Source organism: Triturus cristatus, chromosome 4_2, assembly GCF_964204655.1.
Source record: "Triturus cristatus chromosome 4_2, aTriCri1.1, whole genome shotgun sequence".
Classification (NCBI taxonomy): domain Eukaryota; kingdom Metazoa; phylum Chordata; class Amphibia; order Caudata; family Salamandridae; genus Triturus; species Triturus cristatus.
The window spans coordinates 978,539,604-978,555,858 of NC_140586.1; the positions used below are offsets into that span (position 1 = coordinate 978,539,604).

Here is a 16,255-nt window from a genome sequence, read left to right on the forward strand (position 1 = left end):
TCTGTCTCTCCCCTCGGTCGCCCTCGGTCTCCCTCCCTCTGTCGCACTCATCCTTCTGTCTACATCCCTCTGTCTCCCTCCCTCTGTCTCTTTGCCTCTCTCTCCCTCTGTCACCCTCTGTCACCTCCCCCCCTGGCAGCCTGGGCTGGGACAGCTTCCTGGACACATACACACAGCCACACCCCAGTACTTCACAGGTCTTTCATGGACCATTTACTTGTTAACAAGTTTTTGTTATATTTCACCTCTTGGTGCACATGCATCTCCACTCTGACTATCGCTGGACTCGCACAGCCCGCATGGTGCAGAGTCTCTCGGAGTCCGCGCTGGTGCGGCAGTGTTTGGTGGCACTCTTATGAAATCTGCAGACATGGCACACAGGTACAATGTCTGCAAGGTCCATGGCCCAACAAGAAAGGCTTGCCAGGCCGCTGGCAGCACGTGGGCCATACTATGAGTAGCCGTGCTCTACACAGTGGAGCCTGTATACCTCATCCTCGTACACAATACATTAACATGTGCCCATGCATTTTGTGCACCTCCACAATCAGTACCTAGGCAATGTATTTACATCCTCCCTCTAGATGGGTTAAACATGATTGTGTTTTTTGTGCATGTGGTGTGTTCAGTTGGTACTTACCGACAAGCAATGCATTTCCATATGTGCCATCCTCGAAGCGCTGGTTTATGATGCAGTGTCGGAAGATGAATGCATCATGCACACTCCCTGGAAATTTGGCAACGACATTTGTGAACAGTCCACGGTGGTCTATTGCCTGCACATTCATTGAATGGGTGTGCTTCCTGTTGCGGTAGATGTGTTTGCTGTCCGCAGGGGGCACATATGGTACATGTGTGCAGTCAATTGCACCGATCACCTGTGGTGTGCCAGCAATGTCATGGAATCCTTGCTTGATGGCAATCTGCTCCTGCACAGTGTTGGGGAAGTATAGGTTCTGCAGAATCAGGCTGTGTATGGCATCCAAGACAGTGGGGAGGAAGGTTGAGAAGTATGCCTGTGATACTCCACCGACTCTGGCTGTTGTTGGTTGGAATGTCCCAGAGGCCAAGAAGTGCAGCACAGTGAGCAGTTTTGTCTGCGGAGGGATATTGGTTGTCCGCTGTGTTGGTGGCGTCAGCCTGTGGGCAATGAGGGTCAGGATGTGCTGGATGGATGTCCTTTTGAGCCTGTAGTGGGCTATGACTTCCTCTGGCCTTAAGTCTGTGAGGTAGACACGTCTGTGCAGTGACCGCTGTCTTCTTCATCGCTGCATGGGTGGTGGTGGTCCTGGTGGTGGTGGCATTGGGAGTGGTTGTTGTTGTTGCTGCATTGGTGGGACTCCAAGCTGCATGATGACTATCTCCATGGCTTATGTGGCTGTTCTGTGAGGCTCGGGCCAACTCTCCCTTATATACACCTACTTATCTCCAGTTTAAGTCAGGTTTTTATCAGGTTTTAGAAACTGGAGTTAGCGGGAGTTAGCGTGCGTTTTTTTGTAGCTAAGTGGTTTGGCGATAACCTTGTTAATAGTGAGCAGCTGTGTTAGCGACTTTTTTTGTGGGAATTCAGTCAGGAACACCTACCTTGCATGTCATTAGCGATAATAATCGCTGGCTTGAAAGGCAATAGAATTCTGTTCGCTATCGCCGGAAAAGTAACCCTAACAGGGGTTAGCGTCGCCTTGTTGATAGGGCGATAAAATTATCGCCGCTTTATCGGCGGAAACTGGCGCTAAGGCGGCGATAATTTTTTATCGCCGCCTTGTTGATATGCCCCATGGGGGCATATCAGCAACAACCGGCGATAATTATCGCTAAGCGCACTTAGCGCTAGGATAATTATCGCCGGCTAGCGTGGATTTTTATCGCTGAGATAGCGTGCTATTAGCAACGCTTATCTCAAAAGCGATAAAAATCCTCACGCTAACTGCCTAACTTGAGATTATCGCTGGAAACCCAGCGATAATCTCACGAAATGTGGTGTTAGCTTGTTGATAGGGCCCCACAAACTTAGCCATGATATCCACCTTCCATAGGATATCATGGCTAAGTCAGTCTTGAAGCAGGCGTAAGGAAAGTAGCGATAACAGGGGTTATCGCTACTTTTCCTGCTGCTATGCTTCATAGCGTGGGTCTTGATGATAGGAGAAATGTCACTTAGCGACATTTCTCCTGTCATGTCAGGTCAGGAACGACCACTTTGCATCTCATTAGAGATGCAAAGCTGGGCGTTAGGAATTCCTACGCTAACGCAAGTTTTCACGCATTAGCGTGAGCTTGCTAATTAGGCGATAAAATTATCGCCGCTTTTCGGCCGAAAACGGCCACAAAAGCGGCGATAATTCTATCACCTAGCCTTGCTGATATGCCCCATGGTTTCTTCTTAGCAGAATCTTGTCCAGGTAAGATCTAAAGTCATGTAGTCAGGTAACCCACTTTATACCCATTGGAAGGGGTTGGAAAGTTTCTGTGGACCCTCCTTGGGGAGGGGCAAGACAGAGGGGTGGCTACACCCATTTCCTTTGTCCAGTTTTGAACCAGAGCAGGAGCCAATGGCTCCCAGAATTAGTTTGAGCAAGACTATGCACAGGGACACCAAATGTGCCCCCAGTGCAAACTTTCTGGCACTCAGAGAATGTACCCACCCAGCCACAATACACTAAATCTTGTCTGGGAGGTTGTTACACCTACCTGTGAAAGGATGCCTATTGTCAGCAGCAGGAGGGCAGACCCGTTTCTGTGGCTGGCAGCATTCATTTTGTGCTGCCCGGTTCGAGAAAGTTGGTACCGTGTAGACCGGTAACCCACATATGTCCCTTTGAAATGCTGGAATCAAACCTCCCACACCAGTTACTGGCATGGAGGTATGATTCCAAGGTGTTTAACACCAAACACAACATGTTTCTAACCAGCCGTTAGCATTTACTGCAAGGTTATAATGCTCTTAAAAATACATGTCTGGCTGCATCACAGACAACACTGGAGAATGGTCTCCGAAGGCTGCAGAGGGGCTCTGCTCATGCAGGGGCACCCTCTCATGTGAAACCCAGCACCCTGCCTTCAGGATTGTTAAGGCCTGCCATAGGGGTGACTGATAGGTGTTTAAGTGTAGTGATTTAAATGGATGTAGTGAACCTATATCGTAAGTAAGTGGTGAAAGCACCAACTTACACAGTCTGCTGCGGCAGGCTGGTCATGTTAATTTGGATGGCCTCTCAGCGGTAGCATAATACATGCTTTAGCCCTCTGGGGTACCTATGCCCTGGTTACATGGTGTACCCATACTAGGGACTGATAAGGGTACCCCAGAATCCAATCTGAAGTGTACCTAAATACATGCATATCAATTTAAGGGAGAAAGCAGATAAATTGGGGTCCTGGATAGCAGGATCCCAGTCAGACTAGCCCAAAAACAGTGAGAGATCAGCAAAAAGTGGGGGGTAACCATAAGAAGCAGATACTACTTTCCTACAAGATGTTTCCATCCTTTCAAGCGTCAGATGGAGATGTTCTTTTTTCTCAATGTGCTATGCCCTCTTGGTCTCCTATAACCTTTTCAAGGTTCTGCTGGGGATCTGCAAGCATGAGAGTGGTAGGCTATAGATTATATTCCTCATTGCGATTGCCTGGACTCTTTTGCTACCCTGTTAGCAAGGCTGCCTCTGGTCTTGCGAGCTGTACTCCCTCTCATTAAAAACACAGAATTGCTCCTTCACACAGCAGAATCAGCTACTAAACTGCACCCACAAATGCTTTGATAAAGCAACTTTAGATGCTAAAAGCATATAACCAAATCACAAAAGCAAACTTTGAAATAAAGATATCAGCCAATGAGAAAGGTGATGATTTTGGGATTCCCCCTAACCTAGGAGGAAGACCAAGCAGATGCCTTCAACACAAAGAGCTTGTCACGCTGAACGATTCAGTGATGTTCCCATCCTCTTAGGACCACCCCAAGGACAGTTATGGGCAAAAATACAATCCCAATCAAAGGCCCTGCAAAGCATTATGGGAAGAGATTAGCAGTGGGCAGTGAATATTAGAGTATCCAATATCAAAATAATTCTACAAAGAGCTGCAGTTCAACTCATCGATACTAGGTGTCCCTCACAAGTCAAATGGAAAAGCATTGAAATTATAGCCCTGAGCTAATACTATAAATTCTACAAAGAGCTGAAATGCAGCTTCATGAATGCCTCCCTGTTAGAAATGGGGGCCTCTGGTTGGCAGTGGATGGCCACTGTCCAAACAGGGACCCTTCTTCCTAAGTCAGAGTGGAGGGCTGCACCCCTTTGACAACCCCTGCTCCACCCTGTGGTAACGTAGCACAAGCAGTTAGGCTAATCTCAGAGGCAGTGTGTTAAGCCTTTAACACAGTAATACAGTGAGGAACACTACAAAGGGATAGGCTTATCACAAGACCAAATAACTAGAAAGCCACAATACTGTGCAAAAATAATTTTCTCTGGATACTGCAAAAATAGTTCAAATGAGGAATGAAAAGTTCAGTTCAGGGCAATGGTCTCTGCGACCCTTTTACTCACAGGTCCGGGATGTTGTTGTCAATAATCCACAAAAAGGCCGCAATAGCGATGTTTTTCCTCACGCTCTTGGTCGCGGCCGCTTGCTAATGGGTATTAGCGCCAATTTTGAGGCCCGCAAACGTGCGGGCGATGATCAGGCCAGCGTGCCCTCAGTGGCAGCAACGCGATGAATTTCTTGACGCTTCGTGGCTGCGGCGGCTCGCTAACAGGCCTTAGCGACAATTTTGAGGCCCGCAAGCGTGCCGAGTGATGATCAGGGTTAGCGAGCCCTCAGCGGCAGCCACGCGATGATTTTCTTGACGCTCCGCGGCTGTGGCGATAATTTTTAGGCCCGCAAACTTGCGGGGTGATGATCAGGCCAGCTAGCCCTCAGCGGCAACAGTGCGATGAGTTTCCTGACGCTCCACAGCTGTGGCGGCTCGCTAACAGGCTTTAGCGATAATTTTGAGGCCTGCAAACGTGCGGGCGATGATCAGGACAGCGAGCCCTCGGCGGCAGCAGTGCGATGATTTTCCTGACGCTCCTCGGCTGCGGCGGCTCACTAACAGGCCTTAGCGACAAAATCAAGTCTACTGGTCGTGAGACTTCAGTCAGGAGGCTAGTTCTCTCTCTAGCCCTTGGGTGATTGCAGGTTCAAGATTAAAAAGTTCTCTTACAGCTCCTTTTCCCTCTTATTTCCAGTCCAATGAAAACTACTGCAGGCCAATCCAGGGAACAGTACACAACACCAAGACAGTCCTCTCCTGCAGCTTCCTTCTGTTGCATGGACATAGGTTGGTCTTGAGATCCAGGGGCAATACAAATTGTAGGGGTTTCAGCACAGATATTTATACCCCAAAAGTCTTTGTTCTCAGAAACTACAAGTCACTGAACCCAGCCAGAACCAGTTCTGCCCAGCCTAGGAGCACTTTGTTTACCAGGCTGCATCCTTCCTTTCAGAAAGAGGGGGTTCGCCATCAGACGCACAGTGGGAGGTGGAGCCAGCATTCACCTTGCCAGGCACAGCCCTATTCAGGTCCAGGAGCTACCCTTCCCCATACTCCAATGCAGATCTCTCTATTCAACCCAGGTCTGACTCAGCCTGCCCTGTCCCTCCAAAACAAGACAGCCAATACACATAACAGCAGAGCACACTGGAAGGCTTAGGCAAGAAAATACCCACTGTCTAAAAGTGGTATTTTCAAACACAGAATATAAAAATAAACTTCACTAAAAGATGTATTTTAATATTCTGAGCTCAGGCATACTAAATTTGTTTTTCTACCATGTTCTATTGGTCAGTTAGGACTATAGAATGTAATAGCCAAACCTCGCATTCTGGCCTATGGATAACAGGTAGCCTTACAGTAGTGAAAAACGAAATTGGGTGTAATTCACTACCAGGACATGCTACACACATCAGAGCATGTCCTACCTTACACATAAAATGCACCCTGCCATAGGGGTGGCTTACATGATGCCAAGGGAAGCTTCAGGGGCTGGGAAGTGGGTGAACTTCACAGCCAAGAAGGCAGTTCTAGACTCCACACAGACACTGCAGTGGCAGGTCTGAGACACACTCTACAAGCTGCTTCTGTGGGTGGCGCAAACCAGCGCTGCAGGCCCACCAGCAGAATTTGGATTACCAGCCCTGGGCACACACAGGCCACATTACTAGGGACTAACAGGTAGACCAAATAACCCAATCAGGGATACATCAATTCATATGTCATCTTTACACAGGGAGCATCCGCGCTGCGGCACTGAATGGCAGTGTCACAGCGCCCAGATCATCTATTACCAGAATAACAGAGGAGGCACAGCGAAAAAGTGAAAGGGAGATTCACGCCAATGGTACCAGGTCTAACACTCCCTGGCTGTCTCTGTCACAATCCCCTCGCTACAGTTTCTGTGTTTTGCACTGGGGATGGTAATTTCCAATTTTTGCACTTTCCTTTGGTTCATGTCAGTAGCTGAGTTGCTGGGGACCTCGTAGGGGAGATCTGTAGGGCCTGTGACAAGGGATACTCCATCCACTTTTGTTCATCACTATCGGATTGCTGAGTTGAGACGTCTGGATCAGGTTTTGAGCACAGAGTTTTGTCTTCTTTGTAGGTATGGCAGTATTTCTGTATTTGATCTGGGCACTCTATTACGCTGGGTGTTTAATACTCAGTTGTCCTTTTCCATTTACTTGCTACGTCTCAATGACTAAGAAGGAAGGCGAGGGAGGGATGGGAGGTAATGCGTCCATTACTTACCGATAAAGGCCTTACTACCAGTCCTACTCCCTCGCCTTCCTTCATGGTCCCTCCCGCTCTCCCAGTACAGAACAGCTGTGTGTCTGATTTGGCTTGTTTATGTAGAGGATGAGGAGGGGGTGGGTGGTGTTTTAATTTAAAGAGGGGAGGGGTCTATTGGAGGCAAGGGATCCTGATTGGTTAAGAAGGAAGGCGAGGCAGTAGGACAAGGAGCAATGCCTTTATCAGTAAGCAATGGACGCACCATCGCATGGCCATCAAAGAAGGAGGCATTGAGCACAAAGACCAGACCACTGTCCTCTCCCATGAAGAAACAACTTACTACATGGCAGGCAAATGATTGCAAAGATATTATTTACCCATTCTGTCTCTGCCCACACACGCAACTGCTCTTTATCCACTACAAGCAAAGGCAAAGCTGAAAATGAAATGAAGTTTGGAAATTCTCCAACCCTAATATATTAATCATGTCAGACATGCACAAATTCAAAAACATGGTGGTCAAGAATATGGCTTAAAATAAGGTAGATGAGAACAATGGAAGGTGTCTGGCTTCATGGGACTGGACTCCAGGAGCCACTGCCACCCGAGCCAGCAGCAGGCACACGCAGAGGAATAATAACATCTATGTTGCATGTCATACAAGGCTATCATCACAACCTGTAGTAGGAACATGTTTTATTGACATTCATTGAATTGAAACTGCAATGGTTACCATTTGAATATGGTTGCTGTCCATATTCATTTTATTGGTGGTGATATTTCAAAATATGGCATGTCTGGTTTTACTAATGTGGTGACACCCTGATAAAGGCAGTAGGCCTGCCCCATTTAAATATCCTTCATATTGTGATGTTGCAAGAAGTATATATGCGAGTGTTGTTATCGAAGGTTCAGGATCCAAAGAAATTTTCATCCACAGTATTAGAATTATGTTTCTAATAAAATAAAATAAATCTAAGAAAAAGCACTGTCTGGATAAACATTTATTGAGTGTTATTGTTGGTTGCCAGTGGATTGAGATTACAAGTCCACACCTCCCCCTTGAGTAGGCCGTGGACTGCTCTGATTTGCTGCACTGAGAGAATCAACGGATGCTATGAGGTAACTGGTTCCCAGTAAAGAAACACATGTAGATTTATTACAAGTTAAGGCCTCGTGCCCTTCTCAACTAATAACCACTTTTCTGTAATAAGTGCTTGGGATTGAAGGACTTACCCTTCCCATCTCCTTTTAAATGCTTCTCTTTTCTGAGCGTCAGTGCATTAAGGTTAATGCTGCTACACAGAAGGTCCAGGTTTCATGTCAAAAGAGTGAGGTGTACATTTTTGTTCCTCAATGTCCAGCCCATTCTTCATTTTTAATTTACTCTGGTGTTTATTACGACTAAAATGTTTGAAAGTGAGGTACTGGCAGCCACATAAATCCTGGGCTACTGAGAGATGGAGAATGAACCAGGTCAGTCTAGAGTAAACTAGTCTTTTCATTCTTTTTTCAGAGCCTCCAAGATGCTGGTGAAGAGTGTTTGCCTTCTTCAGATCCTGAGTGTTGTTGCCCTTCAGCCTGCCTTCGGTGAGTACGGACTCAGTCTGAGGAAGGGTAGTAATGTCATGTAATGAAGATCAAAGGCTGTTGAAAGTAACCTTAACCTGAGAGGTAAAGTGTGCAACATATAGCTCACTAACATCTCAATTGCTTCCAGTGATACAGAAACGGTGATGCAAGTCCAATCTGAGTGAAGAAATATGTAAATCATTAAACTATAAGATTAGTGTCTGCTGCAGTGCATGTATCTGAGCTGCTTCCTCAGATGAAGAGACTCCAGGACTGTGCAAGAGAGACGGCTTGTTTGTACTAGTAATTCATTTTATTGACTATATATGTGTATCAAGTAACGCTTCCAAACAAGCCCAACACCATTCACACCTGAGACCTCAAGGAGCGCCTGGAGCACAAGGAACGCATTTAATGAGCTATCACTTCCACTCTGTACATCCCCCACTCAGAGACTGGGGCATACTTACTAATATGTCATACAATGCAGCAAATCAACTTAATGCGTTGTACTGCGTGACAGGAGAAGGGCAGGGGTGCACCATATTTAAGACAGTACTGCACATTCCTGCCTTTTCCTAGCACTGGTGAACAATATGCTGCATAGCACCAACCCAGGCACCCGTGCACCATGGCTTTACCTAAAGACATCTATCCCTAGAAGTGGCCTCCCTCAGCAGGCACCCGGGCCTTGATACCCACAAGATCTGCATGTCCATCCACTCCTAGGATAATCCATCTATCCCTAGAAGTGGGCTCTCTCAGCAGGCACCTGAGCCTTGATATCCACATGGTCTTCATGTTTTTCCACTCTGTGGATAATTCATCCTAATGTGCTGCCAAGAACAAGTGGGGTATTTTATTTCTTCTAATTAAGTGGTTATTATGAATGTACAATTACATTGTCGTTGACTTGCAGATGCCCCTCTTGGGGCTTATTTATGGTCCATGGAGGTGAACCCTGCAAGGGAGGCCAAGGTTTGACAAGTCCAGAAGAAATGATGAACTGCGTCTAAAACAGTTTTTGTCTGGATCCATCCTGAAGGTGCTGAAGCCAAACTCTACTGACTATGTCCCCTCAGCCCCCTTTCAATGTTTAACTAGGCTGCCGAGGAGGCTGACGTCTGCCTCTTTAATATCTCTTAAATTTGCAGGACTGGCTCAAACTTTCTAAAACTACAAATGAACTAATTAAATATTTCACACTGAGAAAGCCCACACTGAGTGAGACGTGTCAGTGAATCTTGAACATCTTTGACTTCGAGCTGTTGAAAGAAAAGTGTTTCTCATAGTCTATCATACCTGACATCATCACCACATTTTGTTGTGCTCCTCATTTCAACATTCTGCTCATCTAGATAGATTATGCTGATGACTTGTGTGACAAGTGCTCTCTGTGATTTCTGTTCGGCTCTGCAAGACTTCTAGGTGGTGCTGGACACAGTTGTTGCAACCAACGTGGCACTCCTTTTATCATGATTGGTTAACATCCACCTAACTAGGCCATTGGGTGATTAATGGTTGGTGCCTTTTGATCTATGGTCATGGAGTACAGGCCTTTTATCTGATTTTAATCCTCTACTGTGGCTGAGTATTCCTTTATCTAACCTTATCCATAGTGTGGGAGGGGCAGGGTGACAGATCCATGTGTATCTATGTGTAGATGGGATGAGCTGTGTAAGCTTCATGTGTGGGAGGCATAGGCCCCTGCCTCTGTTTGGCTGTACAGTTTGTCACTCTTCAGTCTTGGTTCCCACCTCCAGATGACGTTCCCTGTGTCTATCTGGTTCATGAGGGCTTTACTAGGTAACAAGGTGCATACCAAGGACGTCATTCTATCTGGGGGCGACAACCCTTTTGCTTGCACCCTTTCCCATAGTGATAACTGCAAATTAGTCACACATCATTTGCTCCTGCGATGTTGTCGACCTGGGGGTAAAATTCTGCTCTGCTCGCTGAGTTTTTCCCACTCTGTGGAGAACACCGAGGGGGATATTAGCAACAAATGGCGATATTTATCGTCAATCATTGTTTAGAGCAAGAATTGTTATCGCCGTTGAACACCAGAATCTATCGCCATGTTAGCGGTGTATTAGCAACACGCCGCCAACAGGCGATAGGTTCCCTTTCTGGTGGAAATGACAATCGAGAATTTTAGCGTGAAGGCGATAAAAAGCCTCACGCTAACGTAAAAAAAAGTGGCGATGGGCCAATCAGCGCCTGAATCGGATCGGTAATTGACACCAGGCCTGCATCTCTCACGTTCAGCATGAATTACACTACAAAAGGCCTGCCAAGCAGAAAAAAAAAGAAAACGATTTGTAAATTAGCAGAGGAGCCATGGATGAAGCTGGGACCAGTGCAGAGGACACAAACAACCCAACAAATTCCCAGGAGGACCAGCCAGAGACCCATGTGAAGGCCAAGAGGAATCCCAAGTTCAGCCAGCAGGAGAACCAGGTCCTGATTGCAGAGGTGACTGAACACCAACAAGAACTGTTTGTCACCTCCACTGTGACATTGGCAAGAAAAAGAAGAAATAAGGCAGGACATAGTGTCCAAGGTGAATGCCGTCAGAGAGAGGAGGAGAACAGAGGACGACAGCAAGAAGCGCTGGCATGATACTAAGTGCAAGAGCAAGGAGAAACTAGCAGCCAACCTGAAAGCAGCAAAGAAGACTGGAGGAGGGAGTCCAGCGCCACAGGAGGAGCTGGATGAGTTGGAGGAGCAGGTGTCCCGATTCATCAGGAATGAGGTTGTGGGCCAGGATACTGCTGAACGTGACCAGACAGAACAACAACCGGATGAGTAACAACCAGGGACTTGGGGGACGGGGGTGGATGGGTCCAATAGCACTCATGCACAATTAAATACATTGCAGTGCATACCCACAATTACTGTGGATCATGTGCCGGATTCTCATGTGTTTCTTATAGTCATTGTCGACATTGCTAAGTTAGCATAAGCTTTGATTGCCAATAACATTTTTAATGTCTCTGAGCTTGAGCCATCGGGGTGCTTAGTTTGATCCATAAATACAAATGCATGCCAGTTGCGTTTTTATACTGTAACGCCTGGTTTCATTCTAACTCGACCTGACCCTCGTTATACTCTTAAACATTCGGTAACAACATATTCAGTGGGAAAATTATGCCAACAATGGGTGGAACGATCCACATTAGCATCTGTGAAACAACATCTTTCCCTCTTGTTAGATGATAACGATTTAGCTGATTTTCTCTTGACTCCTCATAATCCGAGGGTCAAGAGATTTATGTCTGCCTCTTACAATGAAATTTGGAAACTTTCACAGATGGAAGCAGCCTACCGACTGCACCAAATTGATAAACGCCTCTTGTTGTTTTCTTCTGATTATACTATTCTGGTTAAGCCTGGGTGTAGTTTGCGTAGTAACACTACACGTAGCACACTTTGATCTACGTTCAGCTACTCATCAAACACCGTAGTGGTGTTTCTCTGCACTAAGCAATAATTGCAAACAACATCTTGCACACTGCAAGTTATGATAATAAGCATTTCTGTCTTTATATGCTAAAACGCATATAGTCAATTCACAAAATTAAAAATAATAAATTAGCAAGCAGTGAGAGAGGTGATGATTTTGGGATCCTCCCTAACCTAGGGAGAGAACCAAGCAGATTACTTGAAAACAAAAGGCACATCTGCCGAGCCCTCGAGAAAGCCTGGAGAAGGGAACCCACGCCGGACAACAGGACCACCCTCAAGCTCGCCACCCGGAAACACCACCAACTGATCCGCATCGCCAAGAAAACGGCCTTCAAAAACCGACTGGACAACAACGCACACAACTGCAAGGAACTCTTCAACATCGTGAAAGAGCTCTCCAACCCCAACGCCGGAAACAACGACATCACCCCTTCGCAAGACCTCTGCAACTCCCTCGCCTCCTACTTCCACAACAAGATCGCGGACATACACTACAGCTTCAGCACTCAACCGACGCACGCCACGACCGCAGCATCGCCACCCACCACCACCCTCCGCGCCTGGACCCCGGTCAACACCGAAGAAACCGTCCACACGATGAACTCCATCCACTCCGGATCTCCGACCGACCCCTGCCCTCACCACGTCTTCAACAAAGCCGACGCGGTCATCGCACCCCACCTGCGGGACATCATCAACACCTCATTCGACACCGCCACCTTCCCCGAGAGCTGGAAGCACGCCGAACTCAGCGCTCTACTGAAGAAACCTACAGCAGACCCCACCGAACTCAAGAATTACCGCCCCATCTCTCTACTCCCGTTTCCAGCCAAAGTCATCGAGAAGACTGTCAACAAACAGCTGGCCACCTTCCTCGAGACGAATGGATCCCTCGACCCATCGCAGTCCAGATTCCGTGCCAACCACAGCACCGAGACCGCCCTCATCGCCGCCACTGATGACATCCGAACCCTGATGGACAACGGGGAAACAGCGGCCCTCATCCTCCTAGACCTCTCCGCGGCTTTCGACACGGTCTGCCACCGCACCCTAGTGCAGCGCCTCAGCAACGTCGGAATCCAGGAGAAGGCGCTGGAATGGATTGTCTCCTTTCTCGACGGAAGAACACAAAGAGTCCGCCTACCACCGTACAAGTCAGAGGCCACCAAAGTCATCTGCGGCGTCCCTCAAGGATCCTCACTGAGCCCGACTCTCTTCAACGTCTACATGAGCCCCCTCGCGGCCATCGCACGCCAACACAACCTCAACATAATCTCCTACGCCGACGACACCCAGCTGATCCTCTCCCTGACCAACGACCCCGCCGCCGCCAGAGCCAACCTGCACGAAGGGATGAGAGAGGTAGCCGAGTGGATGACGACGAGCCGCCTGAAGCTGAACACAGATAAGACGGAGGTCCTCATCCTGGGCTCCTCGCCCTCCGCCTGGGACGACTCCTGGTGGCCCCCCGCCCTGGGCACCGCACCCAAACCGACGGACCACGCACGCAACCTGGGTTTCATCTTGGACTCCTCCCTCTCCATGACCAGGCAAGTCAACACCGTCTCCTCGTCGTGCTTCAACATCCTGCGCATGCTTCAGAAGATCTTCTGGTGGATCCCCACAGAGACCAGGAAGACCGTCACCCAGGCCCTCGTCACCAGCCGACTGGACTACGGCAACGCACTCTACGCTGGAACCACCGCCAAGATCCAAAAGAGACTCCAGCGCATCCAGAACGCCTCAGCCAGACTCATCCTCGACATCCCACGACACAGCCACATCTCCGGACACCTAAGAGACCTGCACTGGCTCCCGGTCAACAAGAGAATCACCTTCCGCCTCCTTACCCACGCACACAAAGCTCTCCACGACCAAGGCCCGAGCTACCTCAACAACCGAATCAACTTCTACGCCCCCAAACGCCACCTCCGATCCGCCAGCCACGCCCTCGCCGCCATCCCACGCATCCGCAGAGCCACTACAGGAGGAAGGTCCTTCTCCTACCTGGCCGCCAAGACCTGGAACTCCCTCCCGGCCGACCTGCGCCTGACCCAAGACCACCTCTCCTTCAGGAAGAAGCTCAAGACCTGGCTGTTCGAGCAGTAGCGGCACCCCCCCCCCCCCCAAGCGCCTCGAGACCCTACGGGTAGGTAGTGCGCTCTATAAATGTCCCTGATTGATTGATTGATTGATTGATTGAACGATTTGGCGGTGGTCCCATCCTCTGAGGACCACCCCAAGCACAGTTATTGGCAAAAACACAATCCCAACCAAAGGCCCTGCAAAGCATTATGGGACAAGTTTAGCAGTGGGCAGTGAATATTATAGTATCCAATATCAAAATAATTCTACAAAGAGCTGCAGTTCAACTAGTCATTACTAGATGTCCCTCACGAGTCAAATGCAAAAGCATTGAAATTATTGTTACATCAAGCTGCAGTACCATTCGTCGTTACTAGATGTCCCTCACGAGTCAACACGAGTCAAATGCAAAAGCTTCATGAAAGGGTTTCAATGCTATTGCATTTGACAGTTCCTGCTGCATTAACTGTGGGGTGTATCACTCCTGCCTTATCTTCATCATCATCCTGGTTATCGTCCGGTGCAGCAGGCACTTGAATCCATGGGGCATTGGTGCGCACATATATATTGTGCAGTACACAACATGCTATTATGATTTAGTTCACCATTTCGGGGCTGTACAGCAGTCTACCACCTGTGATATCCAAGCAACGAAAACGTGACTTTAGCACGCCAATTGTACGCTCCACAATTGACCATGTGCATCTGTGGGCCACATTATACTGCCTTTGGGCCTGGGTGGTGGAGTTTCGGAGGGGTGTCATCATCCATGGGCAGAGTGCATATCCTTGATCACCTGTAACATGTGATGGAGAGATGTGTCCATTAGTGGTTATGCATGCTGTGTTGGTAGTGTTGATAGTTTTGTGGTGTGTGATTAGTCCTCTTTTTGAATTCATGTTAGCTGTATGTCGCCTCTGACAATTTACCAGCATCAATGCTAATTACATTACTTCACAGTTGATCCTCCCTCCCCCGAGCCTATTTGATTGTGTGCGCTGCTCGGTAGCCTCACTAGCACTCCTTCTGTGCAACAATGTTAAGGCCATCTGCGTATATCCGCATGCATAACATGAACACCAGCAGGCACCCTGGCTCTGCAACCATCTAGAGATAGCACTCATCTGCCCTCCTCGCAGTCAACGCTATGAGAACGTTGAATTGCCAAAAGGCCACAACAGACACGGCTCACGTTCAGTTCTGCTGCTGAGGTTCTGGACTTTTAAGAGTCCAGAGGTGTCAGGGAAACAACACCCAAAGACCCCTGAGTTCCTTCCTGTCTTGGTGCACAAATAAACAGAGACGCGGGCTTCTCGATGGTGGCGTCAAGGACCAAGGTTTATTTACTGCAGGGACACAGAAGTCATAGGAACCACACAAAGGCAGAATCTACGAGACTGTTCGATTTGCAAAAAGTGGGTTGCACCTTAAATACATAAAATATGCCTTCAGGCAACATTACACGAATATCTTTCATGCCCAACCCGGTATCCCAAAGAGACAATAAACATACACCAAACAATAATTAGTCGTAGGTTTTCAGTATTCGATCAAGTCCCTTTGTCAGTTTCCCATTCTTTGACCGATCCTCCCCATCATAAAAATCGTATCCTCCCCATTCTAAAAGCCCAGAAGGAGAGGAGCAGAGCCAGGTGTAGGAGATAGAAAAGTAGGATAGAGATGTTTATGGATCATAAACGGGCATGGCTACCGTCTTCGGCCTCTCAATCAGGACAATGGACACGAAAACCAGTATAGCAGGGCTGGCCTCAGGCAGGGGAGGCAGCTTGATTCTGCCTAGTCACGCAGCGTCAGCTTCCTCTGGCTCGGGCTTACGTGTCCTTAACAAGGTGATTCTGCCGGGGTCATTGCTCGTCCATTGACTATGTGAGGGCAAGAAACAAAATGGGTGCCGTATCTAAAATGGATGCCATGGCTTTACAACAGAATGCCCTATTTCTCAGTGAATTCATGCTCGTAGCGCAGCGAAAACACTGTCATATATTAAATGGATCATTTACGGTTCATTGATACCAAAATTGTGTCAGTACTACGATACCGAATACACGGGTTCGGATCGCTGCAGAACCTCAGACCGTCCTTTTGCCCTTACATAGGCAATAACTTACTCTATGTCAGAGTCCATCTCTATGTTCATCAGGTCACTGATATGTTGCTGGAACATTATTCTATCCTGTGGCGTATCTCCAAGAATAGGTGGTCTTCTTACGCATGTTGAAACACAAAGGCCACATAAGGCAGGACCACACTGAACAATGAGACAGCACGAGAATAAAAATACCAACGCAACACCAGTGACTATCAGAACCTTCCATCCCCACGCAGATAACAGATTCCAGAACC

The 16,255-nt window shown here is 47.9% G+C and overlaps 1 protein-coding gene across 1 annotated transcript in view; it reads left to right on the plus strand.

The window, feature by feature from the left end:
• The window catches only part of LOC146839195 (CD5 antigen-like), a 418,739-nt gene that overhangs the window by 188,430 nt on the left and 214,054 nt on the right, over positions 1 to 16,255 (plus strand). The window contains exon 2 of the mRNA XM_085603215.1: positions 8,283 to 8,356. Coding sequence (XP_085459341.1) covers positions 8,293 to 8,356 — 64 coding nt within the window. The 5' untranslated portion in view covers positions 8,283 to 8,292. The remainder of the gene's footprint in view (positions 1 to 8,282; positions 8,357 to 16,255) is intronic.